This window comes from Terrapene carolina, unplaced genomic scaffold (assembly GCF_002925995.2).
Source record: "Terrapene carolina triunguis isolate 2854851 unplaced genomic scaffold, T_m_triunguis-2.0 Scaffold69, whole genome shotgun sequence".
Lineage (NCBI taxonomy): Eukaryota > Metazoa > Chordata > Testudines > Emydidae > Terrapene > Terrapene triunguis.
In genome coordinates this window covers 15,067,481-15,081,413 of record NW_020664420.1, presented here as the reverse complement: position 1 = coordinate 15,081,413, position 13,933 = coordinate 15,067,481, and the positions used below count along the sequence as shown (strand labels likewise).

General features: G+C 44.6%; 1 protein-coding gene across 1 annotated transcript in view; it reads left to right on the top strand.

Annotated features, from left to right (window-relative positions):
* Positions 1 to 11,007, top strand: part of ALPK2 (alpha kinase 2) — a 66,754-nt gene extending 55,747 nt beyond the window's left edge. Inside the window, exons 10-11 of the mRNA XM_026649033.1 lie at positions 1,499 to 1,547; positions 10,220 to 11,007. Coding sequence (XP_026504818.1) covers positions 1,499 to 1,547; positions 10,220 to 10,436 — 266 coding nt within the window. The 3' untranslated portion in view covers positions 10,437 to 11,007. The remainder of the gene's footprint in view (positions 1 to 1,498; positions 1,548 to 10,219) is intronic.
* The last annotated feature ends 2,926 nt before the right edge of the window (positions 11,008 to 13,933 follow it).

Sequence of the window (13,933 nt, the reverse complement as noted above, 5' to 3'; positions counted from 1 at the left end):
AATTCCAAAAAGCCGGACATGTCCGGGAAAATCCGGACGTATGGTAACCCTAAGTAAATCAGAACATTCAATACAAGGCTGACTAATGCCTGCTTTTCACCCCACCACTCTGGGATTTATGAACTGCTTTGTGAAATAAAAGACTCTAAAAACAGCACCCTGTGCCAGCACTTTGCCTTGCATTTAAACATCTAACATCTGTCTTTAAAACCAATGGAAAAATTCACACCCAGGCTCCTGATCACATCTGAAGGAATGACCTCCTTATATCTAGAGAACGCTGCCATGACACCATTATGCACCTCGCTCACCCGCATTGTGCAAATATTTGGCCTTTAAAGAAATAGTCTGTGTGTTCATTAAGTTGTTGAGGGAATAAATAGAGCAACAGTCCTGGCTGGGGTTCTGCAAGGAAAAGTGGAATCTTTCCACCCCCTACCCTTTCAAATTAGAAGGCTGAAAAAACCCCCAAAACAAATGCAAATAAATTAACAGGGAAAAGCCTATAGGGCAAACTCCTCCTGGCCTGATGAGTATGAGGCATGCTAGAGTCAGGAAGCAGAGCAGCTGAGTTAGCATCTGAGCCTGGGAGCTATACGCTCTATTGATTCTTACCTGCTGCTCCAAAAAAGGAGCACCGTGTATCTGCTGCTAACAGCAGCATCCTCACAAAGGGGGACCACTGGGACCCCGTCCATGCTCCAAAACTGCTGACCACATCCCCTTGGAATGGCTTGGCTGTGAATGTTGCAAGGCCCATTAGCTTGGTTTCCTGCGGTGCACTCGAGGAAGTGCTAGATCTGTATCCTGCCCTACACCTGCTCTGAGGGAGAAGGAGACTCCCTGCATCATCATCTCTCCACAGCACAAGCGCACAACACAGGGCAGGGCTTTGCCCACCATGGCTAGTAAAACAAAAGTGGGGGTAAAAGTGGTAAGCGCTTTTTGGAAACACTGAGTGAAGAGTTTAATTTAGTACCTATTGGTCACCCAAAAAACTAAACAGAGAGCAAAAATTGTTGGGCCATGATGATGATATGCAAAGTGGGTTCCCCATTGGAATACACTGTAGCCCACCCCACCCCCACTTGCAAACATCCAAATCCCAAAACTTAGGAACAATAAATGACCCTTATGCATCTCTTTGCAGATGTAAATGTTCTGATGCTGGATTTAGATGTCCCTTTAAGATGCCACAGTTAAAGTGAGGCTCTCAGTTACCCTCCAGCATAGGAAACATTCCCGAGCCTTAGAGCTCCATTTATCACCTTGTTTGTGAATCACTGGAATGCTACTGACTGCTGCTAGTGTTGTGAACCGCACAGACCAAAAACCCTACATTTGCGGGGAGAATGTTAAAATATTGTCACTACACAGAGATAACTGAAACAAACTATAATCAATAAAGAATACCTAGCTGCATCTATAAGGCTATAAATCTGAAGACACTCCTAGAAAGTCTGGTATAATGCAAGCTCCCTGTTTTGTTTTTTTGTAGGTGTAGGAATGAAGTTAACCGACGTTGGCATAGCAACATTGGCCAAAGGGTGAGTGAAAGACATATTTCTCAATGGAATATATTTGCATTGTGCTTCAAACTCCTTACAGTGTAAACCTGATGGGGGGTTGGTGCATTGGATGTTTATTTCTCACCACAACTTTAGGGGGAAAAACAATCCCAATGGAATTTGTGTTAACCTCCTCGCGTTCATAAAATATTAATGGGAACCTTCCTATCAAGAAAACACATTTGTTTTCCTCTTTGAAGGAAAGCGAACATACTGGAGGTTTTGCTTTACAGAATTTCTTCATAAACACTTTATCTTGGAACAAATAAGATGTCATTGGTATTCCTCGTAAAATAACAAATAATAATCAAGATTTTCTTTTCTATTTGTTTTTTAATCTCCAATATAATACAAATCAATAGAATGGTCGATATTTAATACTTCAGTTCCTATCTTACCCACAATGCAAAATTATTTGAAAAATCAGGGAGACGTGATGATTCAGAGGATGGGTAATGGGATATAGGCCTACATTTTCAAAAGTGATTTTGTGTACCCATCTTGAGATACTTTATAAGGGCTTGATTTTCAGAAGTGCTGAAGAATCGCTTTCTGAAGATCAGGCCCCTTAAGGCACCTCAGTTTGAGCACCGAAAAAATGAGGCATCCAAAAATCACTTGTTCTTTTTGAAGTGTTTGGCAGCCCCAGCCTAGGTTGCTTGTTCAAGGCCAGCCCAGCCCAGCCCATAAGTGACCATTACTATCTGATGGCTACTGAATAACAGTTATGAAACACGCAATGTCCCTGGAATGGGATGCACCCATACCACAACTCGCACTTGCTGGCAGAGGCCACGGATTGATGGATACTGCAACAAGGTGGTCTGCCCTTTAAGTGCCAGGGGTCTGGGGCCAGCCAGCCCTGTTCAGTGATCAGACCCAGCTGGGAAGGGAGCAAGTGATTGTGAAAGTCAGCAAGTGGTTCAGCTGAGAGGAGCTGCAGGTGAGAGATGGGATCCTGCAGTAGACCTTGATGCAGCGGGAATGAAGAAAAGGGCACGTTCTCCTTTCAGCACTGAAAGGGGCCAGGGAGAAGCCTCTGGGGGACAGAAGTAGGGTGACCAGACGTCCCAATTTTATCGGGACTGTCCCGATATTTCCTTGTTTGTCCCGCGTCCCGACCGATGTGTGGTTGGGACACTGGACAAACAAGGAAATGCTCCGGAGCCCGGAAGTGCTCGCGCCCTCCCCCCGCCCCGACTCCGCCCCCCCCTCCCCGAATCCCCGCCTCTTCCCCAGGCTCACCATTCCTCCTCCCTCCGCAAGCTCTGGAGGGAGGCCCGGGAGACGCAGGGGGAGCGCGGGGCCGGGGTGAGTGAGAGTCCGGCCTGGCCCCAGTGCAGGCAGGACTCAGTCGGGTGGTAGGGAGAGTAGGGGGGCGGCCCGCAGGGCCAGGCGGCGGCTGTTCTCCCGCTCTGGGCAGCGGGACTCGGGAGCAGCCGCTGCTGCAGCTCCCACTGCCGCGAGGGGAGGAAGCGGCCGATGGCCAAGCTCGGCGGCTGCGGCTCTGATGCCCGGGCCCGAACCCCGCTGCCCGGGGGGGAGAACAGCCGCCGCCTAGCCCCGTGGGCCGCCCCCCTACTCTTCCTATCGCCCGGCTGAGTCCTGCCTGCTCAAGGCCAGGCCGGACTCTCACTCACCCTGGCCCCACGCTTCCCCTGCATCTCCCGGGCTACCCTCCAGCGCTTGTGGAGGAAGCCGCCACGCCCCCCACCCTCCCGCATTGCGATATTTGACTTGGGTGATCTGGTCACCCTAGACAGAAGAACTTCCTTCTGTTTTGACATTTTTCCTAAGTTTCATGTTGAAGAATAAAATGGTTTGCTGGAAGAGATTTGAGCATGGCAGAGAGTCCTGGGCTGGGCAGAAAGGTCAGGAGCCTTCAGATACTGTCATTATTAGTTATGTGATACTAAAACTAAACATCCCTCCCACTTCTGGAAAACAGTGGCACCTTGTCTTATATATAAATACCCCTCTCTCACATTTTAGACTGTGTGTGTTAGTTATTCCTCCCACGACACATTCAGATGCCTCTTGTTTTCTCAGGCTTGACTGTGTGCTTTTGTGAGCCATGCAAGGCAGGTGAGGGAGGGAGAACGTCCAATGCAGCTATATCTAGGCTAGTAACTTGATGCACAAAGGAAATGCATTTAAGGATTTGCTGACATTTATTTGATTGCAAAGCAGCCCCTCCTCCCCCTCCCCCTCCCCCGGCCCGCCTTCTCAAAGTACAAAAACCTCTTGGAGGTGTCAAACACTGTACAAGGCATATAAAAGCAACCTGTCTCCAAGTGGCTCTGCAATTATTTTAGACCTTCTTAAGAGACAAATATATAGAATCCCACCGTAGAAATAAAAAGCTTAGCCCATTTATGTTATAATTGTTTTCCACTTCTCCCAAAGTACTACTGATTTTTAATCTGTAGAGTCATTCATTAAATTTACTGGGTATGCTACAAGATAACAGCTAAAAATACAGGCCCCTTTAATCCCTCTGTGAGGATAACCCATGTCAGGGAGTGGGAACTCTGGGTGAAATCTTGGCCCCATGAATACAGTGGGAGTTTTGCCAGGTTATACTAGGTTGTAGTTGTCATACTAGGTTATAATTCTGATAATGATTCTAATATTTTTGACTCTGTAAGACAGAGATGAAATGAAACTAATGTATCAGTGTGATAGCCGACGCAAATTCTGTTATAGACTCTAACCTGCCTTTGCAAGGGAGATGAACTCATTGATCGCATAGGTGTCATATCGAATTCCTTTGAGCCTATATTGAACTTTGGGAAATTTTACCAGAATCATGGCTGAATGGAGACTATTCATAGAGTTTCTGTTCAATTCAGCAAGTAAATAAAAAGCTAAATTCACTCTGACAACACTACGACTAAGATTAGCAAAAAATAAAATAAAACCTACACTGTACTGTTTACATAATTAAGTTGAAAAATACTATCATGTCATGCTGTAAACTGTTATTGATGAATTTAGAAAAGCTGATAGGGCAAACGTCACGAATTATTTATGTTCATTTAATTTTCCCTAGTATTACTTTTAAAACAAGCGTACAATACATCTAGCAAGAGACAGCCCAGATTAATATTCTGCATAACATTTCTAGCATTGCCCAGTGCCATTAATCGTTTTATAAGCCAGAGATTCCAAGCAGTTAGAGTCTGAACCACAATGAATTGCACTGTGCAGAATTTATTTATTTGTCTGCTCTCCTCTCTATCTCCCCCGCTTTGGTAGTGGTTATGAAGAGACTAGATGCTTACAACATTTAAACACATTTCTGATTAGTAATTGCTTTGCATACTCTCATGCCTGTTTTATCAGTGGAGTAAAAAGGCACAAAAGCACAAATGTATTAGTTGAAGTGTAATAGAAATGGCCGCGATAAATTTTCTACCACTAGAGGGCAAAGTTTTCCTGGAAATAAAAAAACCAAACTTTGAAAACATTTATCATTTAACTATTGGGAAGCACCAAAGTCAGCAACTTAACTCTTGTAAATATGATATTGGCTCAATTCTTTCTTAGATTTAAACAAAAAAAGTAAAATACAATCATCTGATTTCTAGCAGCTTCATGACTACTAACCAAAATTTTAGATTAGATGTTAAGTTCCAAGGAGTAGCCATGGTTTGTAAAAAACACAAAGGAAATGAGATCACGATATGCTTTTGTACACCCATAGCCATGATGATTAAAAAAGGCTTTGGCTGCCAAATGTAGAATCTAAAATTTCCTCCATGTTTTTGAGCATGGAGAGCTTTGGGGTAGCCTATTGTGGAGAGAGAAGGCACCGCAAAGTTTGAATCTGGATCCAAATGCTAACTCCTCCAGATTTCAGGAGTTTTGGTTTGGGCTTCTCCCTAAACATGAGGGGATTTTGTCATAAATTGCATTCATCAGTGATCTAGCTAGTTAATTAATAACACATGGCATGTTAAACAACAGATTAAACATTCTTTCAGGAGCTTGGAAAGGTCATTCGGTGCTCTTGAACGCAATACATATGAAAGCAACATAAGGACATTTCCAATTTAGAAGCCATTCGCTGACACAGACCTCCTCCCCCATTACATGTACCCACAAGCTATAATAGCAGCAGAATGTTTGAATTAGCCTCACTAGTCCTGCCAAGCTGCAGCTAGACTGTAGTCATTATTAAGACTTTGCAGAACAAATGATACATTTAGATGTGTAAGTGATGGAGAGCTCTATAGAAACACTGAGGAGCTGGATTTTTGAATACCCCAAAGGCTGGGGGTGCTCAGATGCAAGGATTTAATTCTCACAGGCTGTGGTGATGGGTGTGGTAGAAAGGGATAAATAGGTAGCTTTCGATGACCCATTGTAAAGATAGGGGCCATTTACAAAATTCAGATCCAGCCCAAGATTTTGAAGCCTCTCAACCTCCAAAATGTGTTGGTGTTTGGATCAGAGGGGCAGGGTTGATTTCGTCCCATCTCTAGTTACAAGAGCAAACAAAAGCCAATTGTGATAGAAAAAGGGAAATGGGTGTGATTTGATTTGTGAATAAAGCTGGTGGAATAGTATTAATCAACTTTTTAAACTCTACAAAATATTGGCCTCGTTTTTCATTAAAGGCCTAGTCCCATTTGCTGTGAATGTATTCAGTATGTGCTGAATATTTCAGCTGAATAACTCTGAGACTGAGGCTTGTTTGTGAAGTTTTCACAAATTGTTCACTTCAAGCATCTGCTATTCATGGCATGAAATAGATCATATTCTATTGTTTTTGGTCCCTGATTGGATGATCTGCTCTTTAAAAGGAGCATAGTGAGTGACAGAAACAAAATACAAATAGGAAAATAGTCTGAATTCATTAAACTGGATTTTCTTTTGAACTCATTCTCCCATTAGCCAGAGACTGACTAACTATAGCCAACCTTCACAAAACTGGACACTCATCTGCAGTCCCTGAGTTTCTGGGTGCCCAATTTGAGACATGTTGGGCGTGATTTTAATGAGTGCTGAGCATCCAGAACTCCAGTTGAACTCAGTGGACGCTCTGAGTGCTCAGTACTTAGGGAAATCAGGCCCAAAAGGTCTCAGGTTCGGCCCCCGACATTTGAATAACCCAGAATCAATCATCACTGATGAAAATTTGGGCCTAAACTAATGGACTAAAGAAACAATTTCATGGTTGTTTCCTTCCAGTATGTCCTCTGAGACCAATGGCTAATGGACGTGTATACTGATCCTACAGAGACATTACTGACATAAGAGTTAATAATTTATCCCTACAGACTGGATATTTTTTCTATTTTCATGAGAAGAGGATAGGTTTTTAAACTCTACCTTTTCATGACAAAATGATCTCCAACTGTTGGTCTCAGTACTATTATAGAAAAGTGCATAAACTTCTTGCAAAGGAAGAGTGTAGGAAAGAGCATGTGAAACATTCCCACCAGCAGGAACATAATTTCCATTAATGTGGCTTCCTGGAAAAAGGAAATTGTTTCCCTCTCTCAATTGAAAAATAGGCAGTGTCTGCCAGGAGGAAAACCCACCACATTCATGCCTCAGAAATTGGTCATTTTGCACACATCTACAAGAGCAATCACAAAGAAAAGCAACTATCATTCATTGCAGTGAAAGCTGTCAGATCACTAATGGCCCTGGAGTTTCCTAAGCATTTAGATTTCTTCCTGCTTAATAGAAGAGAAATGTGGCCTCTCTTTCAGTCCTGCAGCGGAAACAAGATATTTTAAATATTAAAGCAAGCAGATGCTCTCCAAAGGCTCTCTACATCACAGAGGCTTTTTATCCACTCAGACACTGGCACCTGAATCTCTGACATGTACAGTCCTGCACCATGCAGGAGAGTAATTGAGAACCACTATAGAGTGAAGGGGTTTTAACTAGAACTCATTGAATTATTTGTTGTTGACTAATAGTCGCTGTGAATTTGTCCTTTATTTCCACAAATACCCAGGGCTTGGTTGAATATTCATGATTAAACCCCTGTTGGAAGGGGGACTAAGGCTGGCCTTCAGACACAAACAAAACACAACAAAAGGAGAAACAAAACACTGTCTCTGAGGCATGCCCTTTCTGATGAGGCACTGCTCTGCCCCGGCCAATTTCCACAGTCAAGCCCAAGGCTATCCTCAGCTTGATCCAAAGGAGAAGCTCTTGTCAATGTCAGGTAGGCTTGCTTGTGAAAAGAACCATCTTCTGATGTGACTGAAGCAGAGTCTTCATGCTTCAAGAGTGGGGCTTGGTCTGGGAGCGTCCTGGCTCTATTCTCTCCCCGCAGGAGCGGGAGAACATTTCATCACAGAGCCCCAAGCTATTATGCCTTTCTGTTTATAATTTGCCATAGGGCTAGATTGTGAGTGCAACCTGCACAGCCAGGGAGTGTAAAGGAGTGGGGGCACCAGGTGCAAGCTACCCTAAACCTGAGTCAGGGTGTAGGGGGAGAGCACAGACTCTGTGCCTGATAATCACGCTGGGAGCCAGCAAAGGGACAAGGAAAGCCAGGGCTCCACACACACATCAGCCAACAGGGCTGGCTGGCAGTGATGAGGGCGGGGTGAAGTACATGTGATGTTCATCACCTTGATCTGGATTGAACTAGAGGCCTCCAAACCTAGAACCATGAGTCTCTACAGCATGAGCTGAAGCTGCAGCTAAGAACTGAAATAGACTCACGTCCTCTTTGGATTGGGTGCAGATACATACAGACCAGTGGGTTATATATGCTGGATCAGTTCACGGGCAAATGCAACATACTCCCTAGTATGCAAACAGGCATCGTGGAGCAATTGTAACTCAGAGGGCGAGTCTGAGTTGCATTTCCTTTAGGGAGCTCCTCCTGGAGCAGCACAGCTATATGCCACTGCCTACTCAGGGCTGGGAATAAACTCTTCCTCTTGGCCCTAAATGAGTCAAGTGGGAGACTTCTCTACTTCCACCAGACAAGCATCTCTAGAGCAGGGCCGCTCCACCACCTGATTCACTTGTCAGGCAGATAAATCCTCCCCTAGCTGGCTTGGCATGGGTATGTTCACACCACACATAAGAGCAACCTCAGTGTAGTGCTTTTATTCACTACAATTCCCGCAAAAGATTTTTTTTTTTTAAATATTCAACCAGCTCCAACTTTAAGGAAGGGGATGAAATTGTAACGTCACCACAAGAAGACAAAAATAGCTAAAAATATCAAAAATTAAAAGGCTGAATTCAGGACTTCCCTCTCCTATTGAAGCTGATCTCCATAAAAGACACCAATAATTTCCCTTACAAGATAATCAGGGTTTGTTGTCTTCTTTCCACATACGTTCAAGGCTGCAATGATTTGTTTAAAATCATTTAAGACAAGATTGTGTGTGCGCGTGTGATTAAACAAAGCAACAAAGTCTATAGCTATATATGTGTGTGTGTCTGTAAGGAAGCAATGGAGCCTGCAATATGAAGTGCGGGTATGCAGAAAAGCATGACTTACTTTTTGGGTATGTTTGAGAAACCGCAGGATTTGTGTGATCCATCAAAGAGTTTTTTCCACCCTACCGTGGAACTGTGTGTTCCATCATGATCTGACACATGGGAGTTCCCGGGTGGCCTTTTCATCTCATGTGAGATTACTGATGCTAGGAAAGCAGCTAGCCTGACATTTCATCCTCCCTATTCTGTCACCTTAAAGGAACAATAGAGATGCAAAATGAAGCTGTTAGAGGTAAACAGAGAAAGATACTGTCATGCTGCCTTAAAAAATAGTTTTTGGTTTCTGTGCCACCTGCTTATCTCCTTTGGTGAATTTTATTCTACAAAGCATGTTAGAACCGACAGGCCCATCCGTCATATGGCGATTGGGCTTTTCTTCTTGGAGCAGACAGCATCTTTATTAGCACTAGGCAGGCTGCCTGGGAGAGAAATGAAATGCCCAGAACGTATTAGGACTGTATATTAGATTGCAGCTCACATATTTTCATTTTGATGCTACCAGATAAACTGGTTCACGCACAGATCCCACCAGGACAAAGATCACACTCCTGCTATGATTACAAACAAAACAAAACGACTGTCCCTGCCCCCCGGAGCTTACACTCTAAGCCAAGCAACAACCGATGGATACAGAGAGATGGAGAGAGCACAAGGGAACGAGACAACATTGCGCAGCTTGACAGGCTGTGTCCCCTGCACACTATCTCTGTGTGTGAGCAGCAGGGACACTCCTTCAGAGTAATAATGATCACACTTACCCACTTCTGTAGCCTTCTTCTATCTGAGGTGCCCCAAGCACTTTATAAAGATTATACTGTGGAATTTTTCTTTGTTTATAAATTTATCTAAGAAGTTTGTTAACTGACAATTGTATTAGCCACACATTGAAATTATAGCTGGAAGAGGAATAGTTGGAACACAGGGCTGAGAGCCATGCTCCTGAGCCCTGTTTTCCGCTCTGCAGCTGACTCACTGATTGGCCTTGGGCGAGTCATTTAATCTCTCTGTGCCTCATTTTACCATCTGTAAAATTGGGATAATACGTCTCTCCTTCAAAGAGGCTTATTAAATGTTGTAGTGTTACTTATGAATGCAAAGTCATACCGTAGACCTGGCTTGAAAAACAAATGTTGAAATGCCCTTTTTGTTCTTCTTCACTGCTGCAGATACAAAGGGTTTAAAGGCAACTGCGCCATTTCCTTCATTGATCAGTTTAAAGCCCTCCACCAGTGCAATAAGTACTGCGAGATGTTGGGGTTGAAATCCCTCCCAGGCAGTCATCAAAAACAAAGGAAACCAACAGCCATGAAAAGCAAAGTCCCTCCAAACTCACCGAATGTACAGAAAAGAGTGGCCAGCACACAGGCAACCAAGACAACATAGACCTCCCGTCTTCAAAGCATCCAGTAACATTGCACGAGCTCCTCTCTAGAAATGCACAGGTACCGAAGGACATGACCGCGGAGTTAGACTGAGCCTTCTGCATTATACCACCATTTTGAAGCTGTTCTTTGAGAACAGCAACCAGGAAACCAGCTGCATCTGTGGCCTAGCAGGCTGCAATTCAAAAGCAATGGAAAGTTTTCAAAGCCAAACAAAGCTATCTGCCTCGATTAACTTTCAAGTATTTTTACATCCGTCACGTCAGTGTATATTTGTGTATTTGCACACTCTGTGTCTTGGTCTTTGTGCAGGAAATGGGTCACTGGAGCATTTCTGTCCTCCATTCAGCAACTCCCAGATCTCTACGCCAGCGATACTGTGGCATTCAGCAGCTATGTAAAAATAAAACTACTTAAGCCACCACTTAGTAAAGGTTTTGGACTAGAGCTCGATACTGGCACTGGGGTCAAGGATGTATGAGAATAATTGCTTTATTTCCTAACTCTTTGCACAATTTTAATCCCTACTATACTCCTATTCCTTGTACTTTTGCCAATTAAATTCCTTTTAAAACAAGCATAAGCCACATGGGTATTTGGATCATTATACACACCTGTTCTCTGAACAAGCTCAGGGATTTAGCTGCCAACTATGTAGCTTTCCTCGTAAAGTTCGGTCACCCAGTTGGAAAAATCCTAAAACTGAGCATCACCTGGGAGTTTCTTATCCACAGAATTTGTTTTCTCCCTGAGGCCCTGATCCTGCGATTGTACCCATCTTGCTCCCACCCAGATCTTGCTGCAGGATTGGGGCCTGAGGGCCCAAGCTGCAGGGTGCTGAACACAACTCATACTGAAGTCATTGGGAGTTAAGGATATTCAGCACCTTGCAGGACTGAGACCTAATTGACAACGTGTGATGCAGTGCACACCCCACACAAGGCCTGGAGGGGTTAAAGAGCTAGGCCAGCCAATTAACTGCCCAGGCTGCACCTGAAGGAGACAGGGAGCAGGAAATGGGCTCTGCTGGGCAGGAAGAGGAGGGGCCTGTATAAAGCCCAGGAGCAGTGAGCAGCAAGAGGCTGCAAGGAAGTAGTCTGCAGTCACTCCCTGGGAGAAGGGAGCTTGGGCTGGCAAACCCGTGGTGGGAGCCAAATAGATAGGAAGACAACAGCAAGGAGCAAAACTGTACAGACTTTGGCTGCTTGTTAGAGAGTCCCTGGGCTGGGTGTAGTGGGTGGGCCTGGGTTCCCCTACCAGTCACTGGGACGTGGTGCAGGGTGTTGGAGATGCAGGCAGACAGCTGGTTCAGAAGGACTTTGAATTCCCCAGAAGGGGAGAACTTTAGTGACCTGGCTGGAGGGTCAAGTCATCAACAGGAAACTATAACTTCTGGAGTGAGTGGGGCCACAGGGTGAAAGAGTTGATGGGTAGAGACACAGCCAGAGGAGGGCAATGCCTAGCAAGAGCTAATCCCCAGAGCCACCAGGAAGTGGCGCCACATGCGGCAAGTAGACCCCGTGACAACAAAGGTACAATAGTTTTTGTCTTCACAGGGACACTCTGAGTTTCTGAAGGAAAGTCAAGTGTGCCTAATGCAAGGAGGAGCCACCATGACAGTCCACATTGACCCAGAATTCCCAAACAATAGTAACTGAGATACTTAGAACAGGAAATTATTGTGGTGACCTCGATTCTCCACTATGTATGAGCGGTGCAGCATATTGTGAAGACTGGCCACCATAGGGATCCAGGTGTGGTTCCCTGAATCTCAACCACCCTTGGGGCCTGCTCCAACTCTTGCCACTGGCATAAGGGCCATATCTTATCGGTGAAAGACCAGGCGTAGAGGAGCTGTGCTCCACCGTACACCCTTGTATCCATACCTACCCCCAGACTGCCCCTGACATGCCCCCTTCCTCTCTTTATGCGGGGAGAGGAGGAGCTAGAAGTGAGTTTCTGCCCACTTTCCACCAGAAAAAAGTGCCCCTACCCAAGGGGAATTCTCCACCAGCTACTTATATGGTGCAAAGTGATCTAAACAGGCTGAAGAATCTGGCTCTGTATATCAAATACCACTTTCTCAGGTGCTAAGATACCACAGTGATTGGAGCAGGGTAAGAACCTGAACAGAACCAGGGCAGGCTCCAGGCACCAGCTTAACAAGCAGGTGCTTGGGGCGGCCAAGGGAGAGGGGCGGCACCTGCGGCAATTCAGGGGCGGCAGGTCCCTCACTCCCTCTAGGAGCGAAGGACCTGCCGCTGAACTGCCGCCGCCGATCGCGGCTTTTTTTTTTTTTTTTTTTTGCTTGGGGTGGCAGAAATGCTGGAGCCGGCCCTGAACAGAACAGACTAGAAGGGGAAGATTACAGGCCAGATTGCTGCCATGTACATTTAAAAAGATCACAGAGGATTTTTTAAACTAAGGGCTGGGGGAAAGCTGACAGGCACTGGGTTTGAACAGAGACATCCCTTAGATGAGGATTTATTAATGGGGATTCTCAATATCCTAGTAAAGAGAAGAGGCTAGAAGTTGATAAAGTCCAAGCAGGAAATGAAGAGAAACAGTCAAACAAAAGAGTCCCAGTTAATTACATCAGGTGAAGGCAGACAACTAAATATTGACAAATTTTAAAAGTGTTTGTATACAAATACTAGAAATCTAAATACCAAGATGAATGGATTTGAGTGCCTGGTATTAAATAAGGATGTTGATATAATAGGTATCACAGAAACTTGGTGGAACAACGATCATCAATGGGATATGGTAATACCAGGATACAAAATATGTAGGAATGACAAAGTAGATTACACTGGGGGAGGGAGTGGCACTATATGTGAAAGAAAGCATAGAATCGAATATAGTAAAAATCTTACATGAACCAAACAGTGCCATAGAATCTCTATGGATAGAAATTCCATGCTTGAATAGTAAGACCATAGCAGTAGGAATATGTTACCGACCACTTGTCCTGGCTGGTAATGGTGATTGTGAAATGTTCAGGGAGATTAGAGATGCTACAAAAAAAACAGAAAACCCACTAATAATTGGGGATTTCAACTCTCCCCCATATTGACTGGGAATATGTCACCTCAGAATGGGATGCAGAGATAAAATTTCTAGACACATGAAATGTTTGTTTCCTGGAACAGCTAGCCCTGGAACCCACAAGAGGAGAGGCAAGTCTTGGAGCACAAGATCTGGTCCAAGAGGTGAATATAGTTGGACCGCTTGGTAATAGCAACCAGGAGTGACAGAAGCTCCATAAAAGTAGCCCCTTCCCCTGAGGCCCTGCCTCTGTGCCGCCTCTTCCCCCCCAAGACCACTTTTAAAAGTGATGCTGCCATGCCACCCCTCCTTTCCAGCAACCCTCAGAGCAACCATGATGTAATTAAATTTAACATCCTTGTAGGGGGGAAATGCCAAAGAAACCCACCACAGTTGCATTTAACTTCAAAAAGGGAAACTATACAAAAATGAAGAAGTAAACTAGAACTT